The following is a 22,299-nucleotide window of genomic DNA, read 5'->3' as shown; positions in this document are numbered from 1 at the left end:
TTTCTTGACAATGCATATCCCACGGGTTCTTGCATAGTCACTGTGCTTACCATTGGCCTTCGGCCTTCGTCGGTGACCATCAAACAAGACGGCGAACGCTACAAACCCGTCGCAAGAGAAGCCAAGAGGAGTATATTCAGATATTCCTTCCCAATCTATCACCACGTTCGCCTGATTTGAGCAGAGCTTTTTCAAACTTTCGGGGTTTTCTGGCGGGTAAAAACTTTCGGACAATAACCATTTCATTCTCAACTGATACCACTTTTCCTGGGGTCCGATCCACGTTTGTGCACGGAGTTGAGGTTTTCGGCTCTCTATCATGTCTCATTATTCATTCGACTCCTGTTCTGGGGTGCACCGGGTGACGGCGAGGTGTTCAAAGGAGTCGTCGGGGGTAAGGTGATGATGCCCTTGGTAGCATCTGTCCATTTCTATCCTACCAATATTCAATAATATTTCACGTATGCAAACAATACAGGAGAGATCTTCCTATACTTTTGTATGCGATAATAGTCCAAAGATAATATATATTATTATTAGGTTGATAAATGTAGCCCATGGCTACCACCCATTATTCGTATCCTTCGTATCTGGACTTTTTGATCTTTGGTTCTTTTTAGTCCATATCCAGTCATTAAAGAGGCCTCCTCCCAGTCTTTAGTACATCAGGTTAAACTACAGAGCAACAGCCAGAGCACGGCACCAACATAACAGGATGGCCACAATCACTCAAGTCTTCTTCATGTACAGGACAATCCATCCCAGGATCCGATATACTGCAGTGATCGAAATGAGGATTCCTGCCCATTGTGCTTGCTTGTCGGTGGCATATCCAAAGGAGTTCAGAATACCCTTTCCTGAAATCTGGCACTGAGACGCAAGCTCACTGGCATACATGCACTGACACGACTTGCCGCAGTCGAAGACACGGCCAGAAAACTCATTCACCATCATCCCTTGGAATACATACGTCTAATGGCCGGAATCCGTTAGCGAGTTCTGCTATATTTTCTTCTTTCCTCCCCTGCCTCCTCGGTACCGTTTTCTTTGTTCGCGGTATGAAAGGAGCAGAAGCAAATACATACCTGGTAGTCTATATAATGGAAGACGTATCTCCAGAACACGTTCAGGATTGCTGGGGCGACCATAAAGCCGCCAACGCTCATCCAGATACCGTTTGTGAAGGCCGTGAGGGCCAAAGCAACCACAAAATTAGGGAATAGAGACGCTATCATGACGACAAGGGACTCGGCGGCAAGCAGGTCGAGGAAGAGCCACATAACCAGCGTGAAGAAGGTGTCTGCGCCTGAGCGGAAGTTCACAAGCCAGTATGCTACAACAGAGAATATTATCGTGATCATGACTGCAATGGGGTCAGCTGCGGCACGTTATATATATATATATATATCTTTCCAGGGGTGGAAGCTGAAGTCATACATAAAAATGGCATTCCAATGAGGAAATTGGATATCACGAACGAAGTTGCGCCATAGAGACCATTGGCTCGCTCTTTGATGAACGTTGCGCGGTCTTCAAGGAACGAAGGCACATATGCAACCGCCATGAATGACATGAAAGCGGAGCAAAAGAACTGCACGGAGATCGTTAGCAGACGAGCTACTCCTTCGTCATGATGTTCTAGAAATGATACCCACCAGAGCATTGATGTATGGCTGAATGTTTTCCTGGCCAGTCCCAAGTCGCAGCCAGACAGTACCCTCCATGATAGCCAGGCCAAGATACATTGCAACTCGAATGCCGTATGCAACAACGTCACGGCAGCCCTTGATAAAAGATCGATGCAGCAACGTGACGATAGTCGATACGATGTTAACATGTTGCAACTGGTCTGCCGAAAGGGTGATGTTCTCTTCTTTCTCGGACAGGGTAGTCAGCCTGGATATCTCGAGATTCACATTTGAAGACTCTTCTGAATCTTCCCATTCCTGGTGTATTTTGGCCAATTGAGCTTCAGCCTCTTCCGTGTCGGTTGCGAAATCCGTGCTGACAAGATCCAGCACAAACTCTGCCGGGTTTATCTGAACGGGCATCGGGTGTCCTGTTTTGTCAAGGTATGCCTTCATGTCCTTCCCGGGCCCAAAGTAACAGGTCTTTCCTGCAGACAGAATGAGAAGCTTATCGAATGATTCAAACATTGAGGTGGACGGCTGATGAATGCTCGCAATTACGATGAGCTATTTGATTTCAATATCAGTATATGCATACTCGACGGCGCATTGGGGTACATGAAGGTCAGAAGCGGGCTCACATTGTTCTTCCTGGCTAGGGCCTTCACAAACGACATCACCTCATAGCTGGCGGTGGAATCTAAGCCGCTGGTAGGCTCGTCTAAGAAGATGATCTTAGGGCAGGTAATCAATTGAGCAGCCACACTGACACGGCGTTTCTGGCCACCGCTGATTCCCTTGCGAATTGGGGTTCCGATCAAGGTCTTAGCCTGATTCTGGATACCGAATGAGTTGAGAAGGTATTTGATACGCTGGATTCGATCCTTCTTTGGGATGGATCTGTTTTTTGCCCAGCATTAGCAATGCATTGAATTCATAGATGTGCAAACGATACACGAACCTGGAGAGCGACAGCTGGGCCGCGAAGTACAGCGTTTCCTCCACTGTCAATGACCCGATAAGCACATCCTCCTGCTCCACATAGGAGCTCAGATGCCTAAACGTCTCTTTCGATGCTGCCCGGCCATTGACGAGAACCTCACCGTTAACCCCATCACGCAGACTATTGGCTCGACCGGCGAGTACATTCAATAGAGTCGTTTTCCCGCTTCCTGACGGGCCCATGAGCACCATCAGTTCACCTACAGCAAAGCACGCACCATGTTAGCCAGTCAACTCCCCCATTTCTCAAGTCAGGTTAACCGTGGCAGGTCAGTCACCTTTGTTTACATAACCGGTAGCATCGCGGAGAATAGCTTTGGGCTGTTTTGTTTCTCTATCCTTAACACTGACAGTGACGCCTTTCCAGGAAAGGTGCTCGACCGTCTCATTCATAAGAAAGGGGTGTTCGTCCCCATTGGCCTCCAGGTCCAAACCCATCGTGAAGGCCCGGAGCAGTTATACGGAGTAGTGTAATAGTTACTCAGCGGGAGAGGGCTACTTGCGATAGGAACACTCAATTGAACTCAAACACCAGTACAACTCATCAAGAGACAGGCATACGGAGTACTGATCGAAATAATATATGCTGAGAGAAAGAGGCAGTCGACAAACGACGGGCAAAAGTCCAAGGGCGGGAGAAGGCTGAAAGGCCCTGCAGGCCTCTAGGGGTTATACTTATTTGAGGGCGGAATGCTCCGTACATGGGTGCATGCGAGAGAATGTCCCGTCATCAAGGTGCAGTTGAGAGCTGCAGCGTTAGCGTTGGTCGAAGGCATCAAAATGGAGCATGGCGGCCGGCAATTTCCACCGGGATACTACAGCTAAACCCGTCTCTCCCTCCTTTTTCGCTTTCTCTCGCATATCGTACACCTCTAAACAAGCGCCAGGGTAGGCTCTCAAGGCCTGTTATTGGATCTTGATAGCGAGCTCATCCTGCAAGTCAACGAGTCTGCATCATTGCCATGCGGTGGAAGAGGGAAGAACTTGCCCTTCGAGAACCCTCCCCTTCAGCCGTCAGCTTCGTCAACTTTTCCTTCTCTTCGGCTGGCTTCCAGGTGGTACCATCTGTCTGCCTTTCTGCATGTCTCCAGAGAGGCGACGGCCAGCTGACTTGGGTTGATATGCGGTGAGTTTGGTCGGCCCCCCTGGATAGCTCGAAAATTGTCGGGATCTAACCCATGGGGATATCCCCTTCGAGTTAGGTGCGGGCCTCTGGACCGTCCTCCCGCCCGAAGCACGGTGGCCAGCGCAAGACAGAACACGAAGTTGGGCCCAGGATATGCTCCATACTCTGGGCCAAAGCGGACGAGGTTCCCCATGGTGCTCTTGTTTGCATATGGTGTGGATGGAGACGCTGCGGAGTGAGAAGAATATAGCAGGGTTCCCTGGCCAGGCCGATGCCTATCATCCCTGAGAAGGGGAAATCAGACCTGCATGCCCAGATCATTACGACGCCAAAATAAGGGCAGTCCAGAGAATGCAGTCCATTGTCCAATGAAAAGGCCAACGGCAGTTTTCTTGGGCATCTTGGGCCTGCTTCGGAATATTTCGTTATCAGATCGCTCGAGTTTCCCGTACCTAGGCCGGCCAGGGAAACGGGGAGAGCCTTCACGTCATATCTAACCAAATGGATTATAAGTGTGGCCTAGTGCAGTGAGTCAAAATATCGAGTGCTCGGATGTGTATTCCGTCTCTTATTTTTGAACATGTGGGCTAGTTAACTCGGTGTCACGTACTCCGTGCGACAACTGGTTTGTACCCATACCTAATTTTGAGATCGCTTCCATTATTAGCACAGTGATTGATGATCTACCAGATGGTACTCCGTAATATGCCACTAATTTATAAAAATACAATGGAGTCCCTGTATCTCTTTTTACGCCTATGATATCATACACGCTTCCAACATGCACACGGAATCTCTAATATACAGGGTGTCCTGCCTAAAACTTATAATCGTGGTATAGGAGGATCTAAAGCTCAAATAGCATAGTGCAGATGAACCTTGCGAGAAATCTAGAACGTCCCCTGACAAGTTCGTCTAGCTGGTATAACCAGGTCCAGGTCAACTTTGGCCACCTCGGCGTAGTTGTAAATGATAAGTTTGTAATGAGTCCTCTGTCATTGGACTGGGGGTCTTTACCATTGGGTCCTCTCCCTTATTGCCTTTCGGAAAGGCGATCACATTGCGAACGCTTGGAGTGCCTCGCATGACGGCGATCAGTCTGTCGAAGCCAAGTGCGATGCCTGCATGGGGAGGACAGCCTGCCCTGAGGCATTCTAGCAGATGAGAAAAGCTCTGGAGGCGGGAAGGCGGAACTTTTAGGATGTCCCGGAGAACGAACTCTTGGACTGCCGCTGAGTGGATTCTACGACTTCCGCCGCCAAGCTCGACGCCATTCACGACTAAATCATAGTGATCAGCGATAGCCTTCGTCGGATCTGTTAATAGAAGGGCAGCATCCTCTGCTGTCCGAGGTGCGGTGAAGGGATGATGAGTTGAAGCTATCCCAGCGGTGCCACCTTGGCCTGGCTCTGTCTCGACCGAGGGGGAAAAGAGAGGGAAGCCGGTAACCCAGTGAAAATTGAAACCGACCGGAGGACTGAGGAACCCCTTTTCAACCATATACTGGTGGACGGCTAAACGTAGCTCACCAGCTTTGGTTGAACCTCCGCTAATAGGCTCATCTTTCCGACATTGGAAAAATACCAAGTCACCATGTTCTAATTTAAAAAGCGTTTCCAGATCCCATGCACCTTCAAACCCAGCGGCAGACAAACCACCCATTGGCTTCGAGGAATCAATGACAAAGGTCCCTGGAGCTCCATCGGGGTTTTCTAAGAAAGGTTTGGCCTCTGGAGTGTTCATGAAGCTTCTCAGAACTCTCATAGTTTCCTCAGGATGGCCGTTTCCTTTGACTATGAAGGCTTCGACAACAGGGGAGTTTAAAGAACTGATCTTGCCTATGAAATCTGCAGGTAGATACTGCTCAACTCGGTGAAGTTTCATGTCAAAACGGGTATCTGGCTTGTCGCTACCATAGGAAGCCATAGCTTCGTAATACGACATGCGAGGGAATGGTTCTGGCCCAAGAGGTTCAGGCATAACGGAGGCCCATAGCTTCTTGACTAAAGCTTCAGTGGTAGTAATAACATCTTCAGCCGTGGCAAACGACATCTCCATATCGAGCTAGACAATTGCGTGAGTTAACTTTTTTTATCTTCTAGTATTATTGAAGGACAATTAACAAACTACACTCACTTGTGTAAACTCCGGCTGCCTATCGGCACGGAGGTCCTCGTCTCGGAAGCATCGAGCAAATTGGTAGTATCGAGGGATGCCGCTCGCCATGAGCATCTGTTTGTATTGCTGTGGACTTTGCGGCAGTGCGTATGCTAGCCCCTGATTCCGTGTAGGAACCAAAAACTCCCGAGCACCCTCAGGGGTAGACTTGAACAAGATTGGAGTCTCGACCTCCAAGAATGGTGGCTCACATTCTTCCAGGGCTCGACGCAACGCTGCATTTGCCTTTGCCCTAAATGCCAATGACTGTCGAAGAGAAGGGTCATTGCGGATCTGCAAATGCCTTTTACTTGGTGGAAACACTGTGTCAGGAGTTATAATGATGTCCCTTGGGAACTCGTTTAAACATTGCACATCTTGCAGCTCAATCTCCACGCCGTCAAGCTCACTCTTGTCGCCCGATTCACGAAACTGAGACTGGCTTTCCTTTGATTTGACAATTCCGCTAATGACAACGGCGCTGTTCGGCTCAATTGATTTCAAAGCGTTGAGAGAGTGCGGGCTTGATACCACAATCTGGACACTTCGGGATAAGGTAGGGTCGCTCAACCGGACAAATGTCATATTCTTGCCAATTTTCTTCCGTTTGCCAATATACCCGTGAATCGTGACTGGCCGCCCATTGTTCTGCTCTTTGTATAGATCTCTAAACGTGGTAGAGGCGGGTGGGAAATCAACTACAAGTATCCATGTCAGCATACATTCTTAGCACCCGAATCGCCATCTTCACACCAATCGAGAGACAGATTCTCACTTGATTTAGAGTATTGGCCGAGAAGCTTCGCAGCTTCGTTCGTTTTCTCTGTGGAATAAAACCGGCTAACTCCCCGGAGAGTGCATTTCAGGTGTGACGGTCGTGGAGCTGCGCGACGTCGAAAGTAATTTGATATCTCGACGAAGCTCTGCCGGCGGGCAAGCACCCTCCCCAATTGCGACGGACAAGCTGCAGAATGCAGTGCCGGCACCATCGTCGCCTTCTAGAGGGCCAATTAGTCGATTATCCCCAAAGACAAAAAAGCAATTGCTGGAGCGAGGCCAGCTACTTGCTCCCTGGCGAAAAAAAAAAAAACGGTCATCCCGTCAACAGAGGAAAAACATGACGGGAGGTCCAGTCGGGTTCCGGGTCCATTCACGGTCACGTGCTCAGGCCGAATCGGGTCGCACTAACAAAAACCTTTTAAACCGAATTTCTAGCCTCGCTTTTTGATTTCCTTCTCTCTTTTTCTTCTTCATCCTTCCAAGTTTTATTCAAGTGAGTATTTCGAGTCCATGCAAAGTCCATCTAGCTTGCGATGTGTTGTTATTCATTGTATTAACGCTGTATTTTTCTTTTCTTCTGTAGATGATGAAAGCCTAGCGTGTGAAATATGATTCAGCTCGCTCCCCTTCGACATGAAAACTCTCCCTCTCCGGAGGGCTCAAGTGGTTTCCATGGAAAAGGCCTGGAGAGAGAATGATATCGGCGTTCGGCACACCTACCTTGTTACTTCACGGACGCGATTAAGGTTTCTCTGATCAAAACATTACTTGGGAAGGCTTTTTGTCTCGCTTGATAGCTCATGAGGCGTTGAGTGTGGATGGCCTAGTTGTACGCCCGAGACCCCTAATCCCCACGCTAAGGAAGCGCTTGAACGCCCTGGACATCAGGATCTGGATGATTTTTGCTGTCGTAGTGGGGATGGGAGTTTTCGGCGCAACAGGTATGATCAATTAGCCCAATGGCCGGGCTGTTGATGTGTTGGCAGCATGTTACTCTGGCTGAACCGGAGTGATATTCAGGCCGCTTATGCCGTGGACTCGCGGGAAAACGACCAGCGAGAGGCTCCATACAAAGGTGCAAGGGATCATCATATCTGCATGAGCATGATGTACCCCCATCCCTCTCGGCCAGTCTCACTTCATAGAATTCCCACCGTCACCCTCCCTGCATCGACGCCATCTCCCAGTACCAAGTCACTTCACTCCATTATCATTATTAGCATACGGAGTACTCTGTACGCAGTGCTTCGACCTCCTCCATAATATTACACAATCCCGTCACTCCTGCATTACCCCCGATCCCCCCTGTCGGAACGCCAGGAACCCACCGCTCCCCGCCCTCTCTTCCAAACACACCCTGTATCATCGATATTTGATATACTTATAGGAATAGACAAGGAATAAGAAGGAACCCCTGCTCCCCTTGCAACCCTGCTGGAGGGACTAGTGTTTGATATACTGCATAACACTTCGCATAATCCCCCAAAGAAGAGCGCCGTGTATTATTTCCTTTTTTCCACGTGACAACGCTTGAGTGGGCCCCTTTTTTACGCCGCCCCCGCACGGACCTTGTCTTTAGTAACTGCTAATATCAAAAACAGACGGAAGAAAAGAAGCAAAACAACCGGCGAGGGACAGCTCAGCTTCTGGGGATGATGGGGAGCGAAAGGGAGGAATGATGTGCACAGGGACCAGGACCAGAAGTACAGGGAATTCCAGCCCCGATTAAGAGGCAGAAAGGGTCGTGTTTCAATAATACGACAACAACCTGACAGCGAGTCCGAGCGTCCAATCACTGCGTCCGTCTATCTCAGAGTGAGAGTGAGAGTGAGAGTGAGGATTTTACTTTGTGCCTCACCAGCCAAGCGATCGATCAGCAGCCTGGCGACCAAGAAGGATCCTCCATGCAAGATATTCATGTTAGCGAGGCGCTAGTGCTGAGGATTTGGAAGACGTCTGATGATAAACACATGGCTGCACGACCTTCTGTCGAAGTCAGCTTGCCGCGGCGTGACAAGCAACTCTGGCGGAGCTGGAGCAAGCTTGGGAATGAGATACTCCGTAGGCTTTGAACGTGGAGCATATGCTTTATGCTGATGGGCGAGAACACTCTATAAACCAACGCATTTCCAGACAAGGCAGCTCCGTCTAGATGCACCCAGGCTTCTCCTTTACCAGGAACTGAGCTTCGTATTGTATTATTCATCGACCTCCTACACCACCCATGACCATGTCCGGCAGGTCGGAGATGCCTCCAGCCGAGGCGCTTGGCTTTGCCGGGTTGTTTGTATGACATTCAGAGGTGTGGCGGCTCTCGAACCGCCATTATCAGTTAAGCGTGCGTTTCTCGTCTCAAAAATCACAACTCGACTCCGTACGTACAATCTCAGCATCTGCACAGCTGCTGCATCCGCCTTTACCAGTGACGGCGCATATCTCCAGAACTTAAATGGCATGTGGCTCATTTGGCTGCTCGAATATGCAATTATTTTGCCTACTATAGGCGTTTGGTAGCCTTGGAAGCCCTTCTGTCGTCATCCCGCTCTGTTTTGTCCTTCTTTCTGGCATGATTAAAATCTTCAATGTGGTCCCTTTCGACCGACCTACGCAGCAACCGACTGAGGCTTTTCCTACGGCATCTTTCAACCTCCTCAGACATGCTTGTTGCTCCTCCAGAGGTTATTGCAAGTTGGCCAGAGCCAAATTATGTCAACCCTGAACATCAGGGCCCTCATTTGACGATTATCGTCATCAGTTGCTTTACCATCTCGACTGCTGTTGTGGCACTACGAACATACGTCCGAGTTAAAATCAAGAAGAATGCCGGTTGGGATGACTGGCTCATGCTGAGCACGCTGGTATGACGCAAGAGACGCATGTCCTCTACATATTGGGAGTACAGCTCGGTACTGACATTTTCCTGTCAATGGGAAAGCCTCTTTTAGCTGGAATCACAGTTTCCAATATTATTGGCGTCTATCACGGATGGGGTAAGGTTCCTGCGTTATTTTGACCTACGTTCAATCGTCTGAATTGCCGCTAATCAGTAACGTCCAGGTTATCATATCTGGGACAATAAACCCCAGTGGGGAGTAACGTGCCGTCTGGTCTGCACCAAGAACTTTCCCATTTCCGTTCTCAATGAAGAGTGCTGCTAACGGGTGTCATGTATAGACCAGCTGGTGTTCTCAGATCATGTCTGTGATAGTTGCCACAATGGTCAAGTCCTCGATTTTGGTTTCGTACCTGCGGTTCTTTTCTAGAACCGCAACAACCCTTAGGCAGGGTACCTGGATTATGCTTCACATTGTAGTGGCATGGGGTCTCGGTATTTCTCCCTTGCTAATTGTCTATCAAAAGCAGTAGCTTACGGCTTATCTTTCTCCAGCAACTGCGCTGCCCCTACTGTTCGTTTGCAGGCAAGTTGTATTCTCAACCCAGATAACGATTACCATCATTAGTGTCTTCTGACATCTGGATTACCAGGCCCTTATCAGATTACTGGAACGACCCAACACGGCGGAATTGTATCAATAACGGCGCACGCATCATCAGTGGCTCGATCCCTCATGTTCTCACTGACATTATTATCTGGATGCTCCCGATCCCAACGCTATTTAAAATGCACCTGCCGGGTCGAGAGAAGGTGGTTCTTATCATCCTCATGAGTTTTGGACTTGTGTACGTGTGGCCTGTGTCCCTCTTAAATAACTTTCACTAACATCCTCATTCAACAGTGCTTGTGCAGCGTCTGTAGTGCGGCTTGCGTATACCTATGTGATACTTTACGTATCGTATGATTCTACTTGTAAGCCCATCCCATTGCCTTACTCTGATTTGTCTTCCTATACGATGGGCGGATGTACTGATGATACGTGGACACATTGATAGGGGTTGGATATAATCTCTGGATTTGGAACGACCTGGAGGTCAACTTGGCCGTCATATGTGCTTCCTTTCCTATGATCCGTCCCTTAGCCAGGATGTACCTGCCGAATTGGGGGTCTGATATATTTACGACATCTGCAGACAGTTTGCCTATGGAAGCCCAGCCATCGGGCCAGAAGAAGATGAATCTTGTGCTCCCTGAATGGAAACACGACGAGGAAAGCGTGTCAAATGAAAAGTCTGCTAATATTGCACCCATCAATGGGCTGGATGAGAAAACCGAGCTTAAGGTCCCGGAGCAAGCAGTACATTCGACAAAAGAGAAGCTTTAATAGGGGGTGCGAAAAAAAATTCATCCCCGATACGATCCAGGACCACATGGGTATTCGGATCGCTCACGCATATACAGTTATATGTGCATTTCGGTGACGCCCACTATCGTGAACCAGCGTCAACAAAAGGACTTAAGAGAAAACCGCCATCGAATATCTCCCCCGCCGGGTAACTATGGTGCGAGGGCTTCTCATCAGCTTAAGCCCTGCCTATAGGTCTTGCGTCCTTTAGACGATTGGATATACACAAAACGGCTTGGGATGACAAACAAATAGCAGTTTTGTGTCTTCTCGGGTATCAGAAAGATGAAGTCGGGATCTAGCATATGCAAGAGGCCTGTTCCCAGCCGCACGGGAACTTCTCATCCGATATCAGGTTATATGACGCACCTGTCTGCGTGCTGTAATTAAGGTTGTACTCGCAGCGCCTGAACCCAGCATCAGGAAGCGGCGGAACCCGCTGAAAGAGCGCCAGGAGCGGTCTTCAGTCAATTGTACATGCCTTAACTACTAGACCTGAGTTCTAGGAGCCCAGAAAATTTGTATTCTGTCTACCTTGGCCCATTTAGCCAAATATCTAAGTAACTACTATGTAGTTCTCCTGACAGGGCTGGCGCTTGAGTAGCCCGCTATGAGGTTAGCTAGTTACAGTACCCAGCAAGTTAAAAGGGTGATAAGTTAACTAACACTGAGCCACAACTTTAACTATCCCTGACTTGTCCTACCACAGCCTGCATAGTTAGGCTATGTTGGATATGCAAGGCCGATGATATCAACAACCTCACAGAATCGCCAGCTTGCATGAAGGATTAATAGGCTCTCTCGGAAGGAATTGCCTACTCGGGCTGGGCATCCCGGGTGCCAAACGGCTACTCGCCTTAAGGAGATGCGGGCGTTAGCCTGCCAGAATACGACACAAAATCGATCCGTTGATGGAACTACGCCTCGAGCTCTCGTAACCACTTACAAATACAAGACTCTGCGGAGTGCACACCTCATTATCACCGTATGGCGGACAGTCAATTGCCCCGCTTCATACAAGCCGAACGGAGTTAAGATGTGGCTATATATATCAGCATCTCACTGCTCCCCCCGAGACATCCTCATCTACAAACATCAATATCTCCAGCCACGGAAAGGAATTACCTGTTAAAGCTTGTTTGTGTGTCTCGAAATATATATATATATATATATACCTGCCAGTTACCGTCAAAAATGTCTTCTGCAAACGACAAAGCTCTCCAGCTGCGAAATCTGCATATTCCAGGGAAGCCCCTCGTGTTCGCCAATGTTTATGATGCTTCTTCCGCCCGCATAGTGGCAGCCAACCCTTCTTCCACCGCTCTAGCAACTGCAAGCTACGCGGTAGCTGCTGTCCATGGAGTAAGCGATGACGATCTTGACCTTGAGACCAACCTCGCATCGGCTCGTCGAATCGCCTCTGTCGCAGCCGAATTCAACAAGCCCCTTTCCGTGGATATGCAAGACGGATACGGCTCCCGCCTAGAGGAGTCCATTGAATCAGTCATTGCTGCAGGTGCTTCGGGATGCAACTTGGAAGATAAGGACAACGAGACCGGCAAGCTCTTCCCCCTTGATGTTGCCGTTGACCGTGTCCGCCGTGTCATGGCTGCTGCCGTCAAGGCGGGAGTTCCGAATTTTGTCCTCAATGCTCGCACCGACGCTGTTCTGTTGCACAAGGATCTGGAAGATGCCATTGTGAGGGGCAAGGCTTTCCTCGAGGCTGGTGCCACTACTGTTTTCGTATGGGGTGGCCTGTCCCGTGCAGACGTTGAGAGACTCACGAAGGAGTTTGGTGGAATGCTAAATGTTAGCCTTCTCCCTGGTGGACTGACGGTCCAGGAATTGGCCGATATTGGGATTGCAAGAATCAGTGTCGGACCACGGATGTGGAGGTTGGCAATGAACACGGTTGAAGAACAGTCGAAAAAGCTATTGGATGACTATGCCACTATGCGGGCCAAATAGATAGATGCCTAGTGTCTATCAATATAATGGTGGAATATACATATGTATGAATGCATGGAACAAGGAGAAGATGTAGACCTTGATCTTTATAGATGTCTTAGAATATTCTGATATAGGAAACATGGTCTCCCACCTCAAGCTATTAGCCCTAAGAAAAGAATGTAGAGAGATGGAAGAGGTGAAAGAAGAGAACTAGCTAGCTTTAAATCAACTAGATGGCCTGCTAACAAATTTTATACAACCAGTCTTGCATCTTAAAGGCTCAAAACAACGTTTATAGGGGCATACCACTTTTAGACTAGGCCAGAATAATACTCTCTAGTGCCTCTCGTTCACCACTATTATGCACAAGGCTCTTGAATACGCCGTTTTCAATATTCATCAGGTCCTTTGGTGTACCAAACTCAACCGCCTTTCCGGCATCTAAAACCAGAATACGATCGAAATCTGCGATAGTACTCAGACGATGGGCAATGACCAGTAAGGTTGTTGAGTTACGGCCAAATTCGGACCGGATAGACTGCTGTATAAGCGCATCAGTCTCCATGTCAACTGCAGAAGTAGCCTCGTCAAGAACCATGATCTTCGGCCGGGATACAATGGCTCGTGCCAGGCAAAGCAACTGGCGTTGACCTTGAGAAAGGTTAAGGCCACCCTCAGATATACTAGAATTCAAATTCCTGAAGATATTGGTGTTCGTACCAGCCCTGCTAGCTAAGGTACTGGAAGCGCTGGATTCAACGGCAGTGGGCGTGCTTACACCGGATTCGGTGGGTGTTTCTGGAGCCTCAATAGAAGAGATTGACGACATTTTATCGGCTGGAGGGACCAAATGAACACGTTCCAAGGCATTTTGAAGTTCGGAATCAGAATACTCATCGAATGGATCGAGATTTGAGCGAATGGTTCCAGAAAATAGAACGGGGTCTTGTGGAATAATGGCAAGACGGCTCCGCAGATGTGCAAGTTTAATCTTGGACACATCAACTCCATCTATATGAATAGACCCTTCTCGAGCCTCTAGGAAACGGAAGAGGGCTAACGTTAGGGAAGACTTGCCTGCGCCGGTCCGACCGACTATCCCGACTCGTTGGTTTTTTTCAACTGTGAATGACAGTCCTTTCAAAACAGGAGGGAGCTCCGGAGCATATGCAACAACAAGGTCTGAGACTTCCAATCGCCCCTCCGTTGGCCATGCTGCTGGAGCATCTAGGCCGTCTTGATTCTCGATCTCGAGATCAGAATACTCAAATACTCTCTCCACTGAGTTCATCTCCAACTCAACGTTGGCATATTTTCTCAACATCCAGGTAACTGCGGATGTATATTGAAGAGAAAAACTAAGAGCAAACCCAGCAAGAGATGCGTCAATTGAACTGAGACTTACAATAAAAGCTGCAGTAGCACTAGCAAACGCCGCTCCAATGACACTCATGCGGAAACCAAGCCAGCGGTTAAACAGCCATAGGTTCCAGTAAGCCTGGGCATGGCGGTCAATCTTAGCATACATGCGTTCGATGTAAGCTTGTCCTTTGCTGAATGCGCGAATCGTCCCTAATCCTATAAGGGCAGAACCGAATTGCTCGAATATTGGACTTTTTGCATTGCTCTCGAGGCGCTTGATCTCGCGAGCTCCTTGAAGGAATAAGTTGGAATAATGGAAACATAGCAAAAGTAAGATCATGGCGAAGATGATTAGAAACGGTGAGACGAGTACACCTGCGGCTATAATTCCAAGGATTTGTAGAATATTTTGTACCATGCCGGATAAATCAAATGGAAGCTTGGAATCAATCTGATTGAAATCTGAAGTGAACCTGTTGAGGATTCTACCGAGCGGAACAGTATCGAGCCATCGTAGAGGAGTCCGAAGGATGGTATATGTAAGCTTCCTGAATATGTTCCGTGATGTCTGAATGCATGAATATAAGAAAGCTGCGTATCGAAGAGACCCGACCACACATGATAGCACTGACAGTGCTACATATATACCAAGATAAAACCATAACTTATCAGAGGGCAGCTCTTTTGGAGTCAAGATGCGGTTGGTGACATGGAACATGATATCTAGTTTTTGCTCTGCCATCTCTTCCACGGATCTGGTCCAAATACTAACCCACCATGACTATAGACCATCAGACAGGATTGTAAGCGTTATGACAGAGGAAAGTTATCGCTTGGAAGGTCAACTTACGCGGAGTACTCCCAAGGTTGCAAAAAGGGTGAACAGAAACATCACGACAGTCCAAAATGGCAGCCCTCCTCCGTTCTGTAGATATTTCACGTAGTTGATCAATTTCACGGCACCAATCTCACGACCTTCCTCCTGCTGGAATTTCCTTGGTGGTTCCTTTGTTTGTCCCTGAACACCTGTTTGAGCATTAGCGGAGCCACCTTCAGCAGATTGTTTATGAAGAGCCGGTGACGGGGAGGATTTCTTTGCCTCCTGCTTAGTATCCTCTGCTGCAAGGATCTCACTCAAGGTTCCTGTTCGTCGAAGCTCGACGAGCGTTCCGGCGTATTTGATAGCACCATTTTCGAGGTGGACTGCGTAATCAGCCTGCGGCAAACAAAGTCCGACGTGATGGGTAACGAGAATTCTTGTCCGTCCTTCGGATAGTTCGCCTGTTAAGGCATAGATATGCAGATGTCGTCCTGTGTGAGCATCAAGGGCGCTAAATATATCGTCCATGATAAGTATTCCCGCACGAGAATATAACGCTCGTGCAAATGATATTCTCCATTTTTGGCCCCCGCTGAGATTGATACCATTTGCTCCAATATCTGTGAGTTCTCCATCTGGAAGCATTTCAAAGTCCTTCTCTAATGCACAGGCAAATAAGACTTTCTCATATCTTTCTTTGTCAAGAGGGAGACCGAACAATATATTCTCCTTAATAGTTGCATTCTCAATCCATGGAACCTGTGCAACAAACGCAGTAGCAGAGTCAATTATCCAGTTGGCCTTCGTGGCCTTACTGTCAAACCTGTCCTCTAGTGGAGGTGGAACAGGGGCTCGAATAACACCCTCGAGTACGTCAGCTTCGCCCAGGATAGCAGCAAGAAGTAAACTCTTTCCAGAGCCAGTCTTCCCTGATATCACGCTTAGCCCCTTTGATGGGAAGTTGATGTTCAAATCCTGAAGCGTGAACCGTTCGGCCTTGTAATCAATGTTCTCCGTAGGCCACGCCACGGTGGATTTTTCAAACGAGATATGTTCACTTGGAATTATTGTTGGAATCCTTTCTGATGACTCGAGGTATTTTCCTATTCGTTCCGTGCTAACAAATCCTTCTATAAAGTCTGCAATCAATTCTGGCAGAACCGCTAGGGAAAACTCCATGGCTGTGAACACCGAAATAGTGGTAAACGCAATCGAAGGAGACAATGAGCCGTATAAAATGGTATAAACTCCTAAGGATACGGCCGAGAGCATAACAGGGCCAATTATCCAGATAGTGACCAGGAATATTTCACAGATAAATGTTTGCCATTGAGCACTTAGCTCAGCTTCCCTCACAGCGAATATTTTCCGCTCCCATTGGCTCTCCAAGGCAGAAAATTTAATCTGACGGATACCCTGGAGGGCTTCTGCAACCACTCCCATTTTACGGTCACGGTGGTCCATCAGGGTATTTTGTGACGAGTTATATCTCTTGGCCGTGTAAATATTCATAGGAGTTATGACCATTGACACAAGTAGTCCAGCACCAAGAGCTTTCCAGCCAATCAAACCGTTAAGAAATATGATTGTAATAGTCAGCTTGACAATGATGAGAATAATGATACAGTTGTAGGCCGCGAAATCGGCAATTCGGGTGGCGTCCACGGCTATATGGTTGATAGTGGCTTGTCTGGTCTTCCTGTCATCTTCACCATCTTCCTCAAATGGTCCCTGGGGATGGTCCTGTTTGTCTCCTTGCTCAGATTGTCCATTGACCTGCTGTCGGCCCTTGACATCCTTCCGCCTTATTGCCTTCGCAAAGATGACCGCGGAGAGCTGCTCATATACTGGAATACCTAGCTGGTATTGTGCAACCCAATACAGCCAAGATTCGACCGTTGACGAAAGGAGGATGGAGCCTCCGAGAGCAAATACCCAAACCCAGGCATCTAGGGGATGCCACGAAACAGAATTGCGGCTCTCAAGAGAACGCAGTATTTTCAACAGGCAATACTGAGGTGCAAAGTTAAAAATTGACGTGCAGACAACTAGGAGGGCCTGGCTAATCAAAGAAGAAGCGTATACTCGTACAAGCGTCCTCCAGAGTTTCTCACCAGGCTTTTTTGCCTTGTCAAAAACATCTCGCAAGTTCATAGACCGGGTTGCATAGTCGAGCGCTGGGAGGTCATCTATTTCTAAAGTCTGGTTCTTGATAGCGAATTTAAGTAAAGGTCCTGCCCAGGAGAAGGAAATGCGGCCGAAGAAGGTGCCAGTAAACTGATGATCCACAGGCTTCCCGTCCAAATACAGCTCAGGACGGCGAGGCAAAGAGACTGAGGCACAGCAACTGGAAAGCCCGGCTAATATCTGAACCAGAAGGACGATGCCATGAGGAGAGGAGAGGTATTGCCATCCATCCATCGATTTGATGGACCACAGTTGACCACTCAGAACAAATAAAAGGAAGCAGCAGGAGACGGCCTTATACAGGCCTAATTCATATCTTTTGGTTGAGAAAGGCTCAACACTCAGTGCAGCTGCCTGTATTAAGAGCATCCCCTGAATCAAATTGTATGTCAGAATCGATATTTGGTACTCAAGTATATATATATAGTTACAGTGTATGGTAAATACTGGTTGTCCACTTACCCAGACAGTAAAAATCAGCCATTGCAGTATGATCGGTCGGCTGTAGACTCCGTGGCCATCAGTATCCAATACGGCAATGGCCAGAGATGCAAGGACGCCTGTGAGCGAGGCCAATGCGATCAAGCTTCGCTGGAACCTGTCCGAAAATGCTTCGGAGGATAATTCGGTAGCATGTCCGTCCTCATCTTGGTACAGCTGACATAGAGACTGATACAGGTCCTTCTCCTTGTTCAGCTGGTATCGAGAAATGACTGCGCGGATGGCTGGAATTGATGCCACTGCAGTGAGGCAAGTTCCGGAAATGCCAATCGCAATCGACAAATTGTGTATTCTGCGTACAGAGTAGTCTGCCATATTTCCTCATTCACAGCCAGAGATACTGTGTACAGGAAAATCTTCCAAGGCCAAATAGTGGACTCCTTTGGCTCGAGTTATGTGGCTGCTTAACGGAGCCCTCCCATCCTCTTCAAACACGTCAACCACCGCCTCCTTTTGCGGATACAGTGTGAGAATATGATGGATAGTGGAACAAAAAGATATAAAAGTTGTAACTCCCGTAATCGAAGAAAAGGGGAGGGGTGAGGGATGAAGATAGAGACGCAGAGCAGAAGAACCAAAGGATATTTCAAAGGCAGTGGAGAGGCGAGTCCGCCGCATATATGTATAAGCTCAGCACAACTCCAGTTTGCAGGGCCCAGAAGCTGGAGGGAAGGATTCCCTATCAGACCAGCACATTCGATAGAACGGCCATGCAGCTAAAGCATCCTGAGATCTGCCGCGAGTCTGAGAATCTTGGTTGGCTGCGGCCCTGGATGGCTTCACAGCTTGCTGCATGCTAGCTCACAGCTCCAAAACCAGCTACCTAACAGGTTAGCCATCCTCATCTCTTCCATCTCTGTCTGGTGTGATCCATGTCGATGTGCTGTGAGAGGCGCAGAGGGGCACGAAGGCCTCTCCCGCGATCCTCTTCGTCGGCATGGATGGTGCTGTGACGGACTCTGAGATGCAAGCGAGACGGACCAACGTCCTTTGAGACCTGGGGAACGGGCTCAGGGTCCGGCCCGTGGCTCGTCTAGTTGGCCGGTTAGTAAATTGCTTAAAAAGATGTGGTTCTTCCTTGACGGCCGGAACATTCGTAAGTCTTGTTTGTTGCTACCTAGTTATCAAAAAGCAATTATCACGGATCTTCTATCGACCGATTCAATGAGGTCCACTGGAGGGTTTTGAATCGAGTTTCTGGTGATACAATGATTGGGCCTTTTCTAAGGAGTAGCTAGGTAACTCCTAAACACAGTCTCTATAGTGACAGAGCTATCAGTAATAAATTAATTCTTTTTTGCCTGGGGCCAGGGATAACATCGATGCATGCTGAAAGTGGTATATTGTAATGGTAGTTTACTTCAGGACCGGGGAAAAAGCAAGCAAGGCCAAGGATATGTACATTATGCTTGTTTATTTTTTGATGTACGCTGCGTAATGAATAACTGACTATATTTACTTGTTGATGTGCCACATTCCGCTCTCAGTGTTGTTGGTCAGGTTGGTCTGAACAACTTTTCCACCCTTGAGCCATCCGTTCTCTACCACGCCACCGCCAGGAACACCTACCTTGCCGCGGTCAAGGCGGTTGGCTCCCGCCTTGACAGTGAAGTTGGCCAGCGAGATCTCATCTGGGTTTCGGTCACGGATATGGGGGGTTCCAAAGAACCGAGCCTGGACTTCCTTCTGGTTGAAGTGCAGCTCGAAGTAGCCACGGTAGTACAGTTCAGACCACTGCAGGACCTTGTTGGTGGTCGCGAGTAGCTTGGACTTCTCAATCGAGTTCTTAAGGTTTATTTTACTGCCAGCAGGAGATGGAGAAGAGATGGCAGACCCGGCAAACTCGACACCAATGGCACCCTCGCCGGTCTTTGGATCATATGGGACCTCATCAAGCCAGACAAGATCACTGACCCAGTTGGCATGGCTGTCACCTGCAATCATGATGTTGTTTGGAATTTTGTGATCGTAGAGGGTCTTGAACGTGCGGTTTCTATTTGCTTGATAACCGCTCCAGGCATCATTGTTGAGGTTACGGGCAGCACCAAAGGCAGCAGACTCGTTAATGTGGGAGAACACTGCATCGAGACACCATTAGCTGTCAGATTACACGAGTATATGTTAATTAGCTGGCGTGTTACGTACCGACCTGGCTGCCGATGACACGCCACTTAGCGCCTCGCTCGGCAGACTCGATGAGGTTACGGTAGAACCAATTTTCCTGACGAGAGCCCATCAAACTGCGGCTAGCATCACCGCGAAGTTGGCTAACGTAACCCTTATTCCACGTTAGGTCGGTAATAGATCGATCATACACACGGGTATCAAGCATGATAACATCAACAAGGGAACCGAGCTGGAAGTTGCGCCAAATACGGAGGTTGTCATCCATTTCCACTTGTCTGGTTGCCAGAAGGTTAGTGGAATGATATCAAAATACAGGCGAATATAACAGACCTGATAGGCATCCATTCAAAGTAAGCACGGACAGCGTTCATCTTTCTCTGGTCAGTACTGATTCCACCGTCCGCAACGAAGGACTCCTCCGTGTTGTTAAGCTTAGATGACCCATCACGGTAGGTGTTATCGGCGACCTCTAGCAGGTATTGTTAATGGATCATTCTGACAGCCAAATTTCTTATATATTAAACCGTACCATGGTCATCCCAAACTGGAATCCAAGGGAAGCGCTGGTGACTGGCAAGCAAGTCAAGATCAGTTCTATAGGTGGCATGACGCTTGCGGTAATCATAGAGAGTGAAGATATCACGGTCAGGCAATGGAACTCGTCCAATGTCTTTTCCAGAGCCACTGTTGTCAACTGTAAGCTATAATGCCCATGGAGTAACATTTATGGGCGATTGTGACTTACTAGTGACCATCCTGGTATTCATAGATGTAATCACTTAGAACCAGCAAAATTAATTGAGTTAGTGAGTTGATCTAGCAAACAAGATATAATCAACGAGGCATACCCAAGGTGAAGCACGTAGTCAACGGAATCCTTTCGCACTGGATTCCCGTAGGCGTTGAAGAAGCCAAAGGCTATTGAAATAGTTAAATATTTGAAAATTTTTACAGTAATGGTGGTCAAACTTACGGTAGTTGCTACAAGAGTAGACGGCAAGGGAGATATCCTCCACCAGGTCATCCTCAGCTGGCGCAGTCTTGGTGCGTCCAATTGGACTCTTCTTGTCAGAGTCACAGATGTTGAATTGGTAGTAGTATTCGGTGAACGGCTTTAGTTTCGTGGCTTCAACCTGTTGTATGTGTCAAAATCTTACTTCATAGATAACACTATATACGTAAAAGATATAGAACCCGCTTACCTTGACAGTATAATCGACATCGGAACTGGTATAGACAGTGCCCTTCTCAATGACCTTCTTGAACTTCTCATCCGTGGCAACCTTGAATTCTAAGCAAATAGGAGCCTTGGAGACGGGTTTATGTTCATCTGTGTCTTTGTGAACTGGAACAGGGTTGTAAAGTGGCACATCACCAGATACGGTGCTGTTATCATTAACATCGTCAAATTGTGGAGAACATCTCGTCCATAGGATGACGGAGGTGGCATAAGGGTCTCCAGACGCTACACCGTGAGTGAAGTTCAATTTTTCGGGCGCGAACTCAATAGCCGGGTCGGTTCTCTTCAGGACCTTGGGTACAGAAATACCGAGGGACGGATGATGAAGCGAAGGGCTGCGGTAGTTCAAATTGCTTCCATAAGATGCAGTAGCCGTGGTAGCGCAAAGCGCCAAAAGAGAGAGTTTATAGAACATCTTCACTAACCAGGCGAGATTAGGCTGGCAGAGGAACTATCTTATTCCTGAGGAAATCTTCCTGCTATTTAAGTACCGACATAGTCGCAATACCCGATCGCAGTGCTTTCATTTTCGTTATCTCGGGGAGCATTTCACGAGATGAAGCTCTCCACTCTCGCACCAAGTAAGGCCCAGATTATCCTGCCCTCCGAAAGCAAGCGAATGAAGATGTAGAAACTGTGCATGTGTAGCAAGGGTAATGTCCATCATAGCGCAAGCACCATCCAACTCCGCGAGGAGTTGTTGGTAAGGCGAACTTTAGGGTCCCGCATATGGGGGCAGGAGGAGCTTAACTATCCCTGCCACAGCAACACCACCTCATGAAGGAGGTTGCATCAAGTAATAATGCAGGCCAGATAAGAAGCCCTCTGGTTACATGGCTGGCCAGAGAGCGCATGTACTCCGTACTCTGTTCTTTTGACAAGAAGGCTGTTCCGTCTCTCAGATACTTGACTCCATCCAACTCGTACTTCGTACTTTCCCTTCGTCTCCTCCAACCCAAGCCCAAATAGCGGTCACTTGTATTCACACGTGGTTGAGCGCAGCTCCACTGGCAACGGGGAGGGAAACATTAATAGAAACTCGTTCTTTGATTGTGTAAGAAGCCACCCCCGGCTTTTTTTGACCGAGATCGACGTCTTGAAGAGGGACGGGTCGACTTTGGGCTGTTTTTATAACTAATTGCGGAGGGCTGATTGGGCGGCTCCTAAGTTTTTGGATT

General features: G+C 48.2%; 7 protein-coding genes across 7 annotated transcripts; 3 read left to right on the top strand and 4 right to left on the bottom strand.

Annotated features, from left to right (window-relative positions):
- Positions 1-729: 729 nt before the first annotated feature.
- On the bottom strand, positions 730-3,068 carry TRV_05231 (ABC transporter, putative; the record flags this gene model as incomplete). The annotated part of the gene is made up of 7 exons (XM_003020659.1): positions 730-972; positions 1,086-1,378; positions 1,438-1,591; positions 1,656-2,168; positions 2,270-2,528; positions 2,590-2,830; positions 2,909-3,068. The coding sequence occupies 7 exons, from the start codon at positions 3,066-3,068 to the stop codon at positions 730-732; spliced, it is 1,863 nt and encodes a 620-aa protein (XP_003020705.1).
- Positions 3,069-4,695: 1,627 nt separating this feature from the next.
- On the bottom strand, positions 4,696-6,633 carry TRV_05230 (uncharacterized protein; the record flags this gene model as incomplete). The annotated part of the gene is made up of 2 exons (XM_003020658.1): positions 4,696-5,820; positions 5,893-6,633. The coding sequence occupies 2 exons, from the start codon at positions 6,631-6,633 to the stop codon at positions 4,696-4,698; spliced, it is 1,866 nt and encodes a 621-aa protein (XP_003020704.1).
- A 2,642-nt stretch (positions 6,634-9,275) lies between these two features.
- On the top strand, positions 9,276-9,557 carry TRV_05229 (uncharacterized protein; the record flags this gene model as incomplete). The annotated part of the gene is made up of 1 exon (XM_003020657.1): positions 9,276-9,557. One exon carries the CDS (start codon positions 9,276-9,278, stop codon positions 9,555-9,557), a length of 282 nt encoding a protein of 93 aa, XP_003020703.1.
- Positions 9,558-10,676: 1,119 nt separating this feature from the next.
- On the top strand, positions 10,677-10,913 carry TRV_05228 (uncharacterized protein; the record flags this gene model as incomplete). Its single annotated transcript, XM_003020656.1, has 1 exon — positions 10,677-10,913. One exon carries the CDS (start codon positions 10,677-10,679, stop codon positions 10,911-10,913), a length of 237 nt encoding a protein of 78 aa, XP_003020702.1.
- Positions 10,914-12,128: 1,215 nt separating this feature from the next.
- Positions 12,129-12,902, top strand: TRV_05227 (carboxyphosphonoenolpyruvate phosphonomutase-like protein; the record flags this gene model as incomplete). The annotated part of the gene is made up of 1 exon (XM_003020655.1): positions 12,129-12,902. One exon carries the CDS (start codon positions 12,129-12,131, stop codon positions 12,900-12,902), a length of 774 nt encoding a protein of 257 aa, XP_003020701.1.
- Positions 12,903-13,200: 298 nt separating this feature from the next.
- Positions 13,201-17,949, bottom strand: TRV_05226 (ABC bile acid transporter, putative; the record flags this gene model as incomplete). The annotated part of the gene is made up of 2 exons (XM_003020654.1): positions 13,201-15,027; positions 15,097-17,949. 2 exons carry the CDS (start codon positions 17,947-17,949, stop codon positions 13,201-13,203), a joined length of 4,680 nt encoding a protein of 1,559 aa, XP_003020700.1.
- Positions 17,950-19,209: 1,260 nt separating this feature from the next.
- Positions 19,210-21,536, bottom strand: TRV_05225 (uncharacterized protein; the record flags this gene model as incomplete). The annotated part of the gene is made up of 7 exons (XM_003020653.1): positions 19,210-19,832; positions 19,900-20,156; positions 20,212-20,350; positions 20,411-20,565; positions 20,730-20,799; positions 20,855-21,014; positions 21,084-21,536. The coding sequence occupies 7 exons, from the start codon at positions 21,534-21,536 to the stop codon at positions 19,210-19,212; spliced, it is 1,857 nt and encodes a 618-aa protein (XP_003020699.1).
- Positions 21,537-22,299: the final 763 nt, after the last annotated feature.

This window comes from Trichophyton verrucosum, assembly GCF_000151505.1.
Source record: "Trichophyton verrucosum HKI 0517 chromosome Unknown contig00394_1.f1.exp, whole genome shotgun sequence".
Taxonomy (NCBI): Eukaryota; Fungi; Ascomycota; class Eurotiomycetes; order Onygenales; family Arthrodermataceae; genus Trichophyton; species Trichophyton verrucosum.
This window is presented reverse-complemented; position numbering and strand designations above follow the sequence as displayed.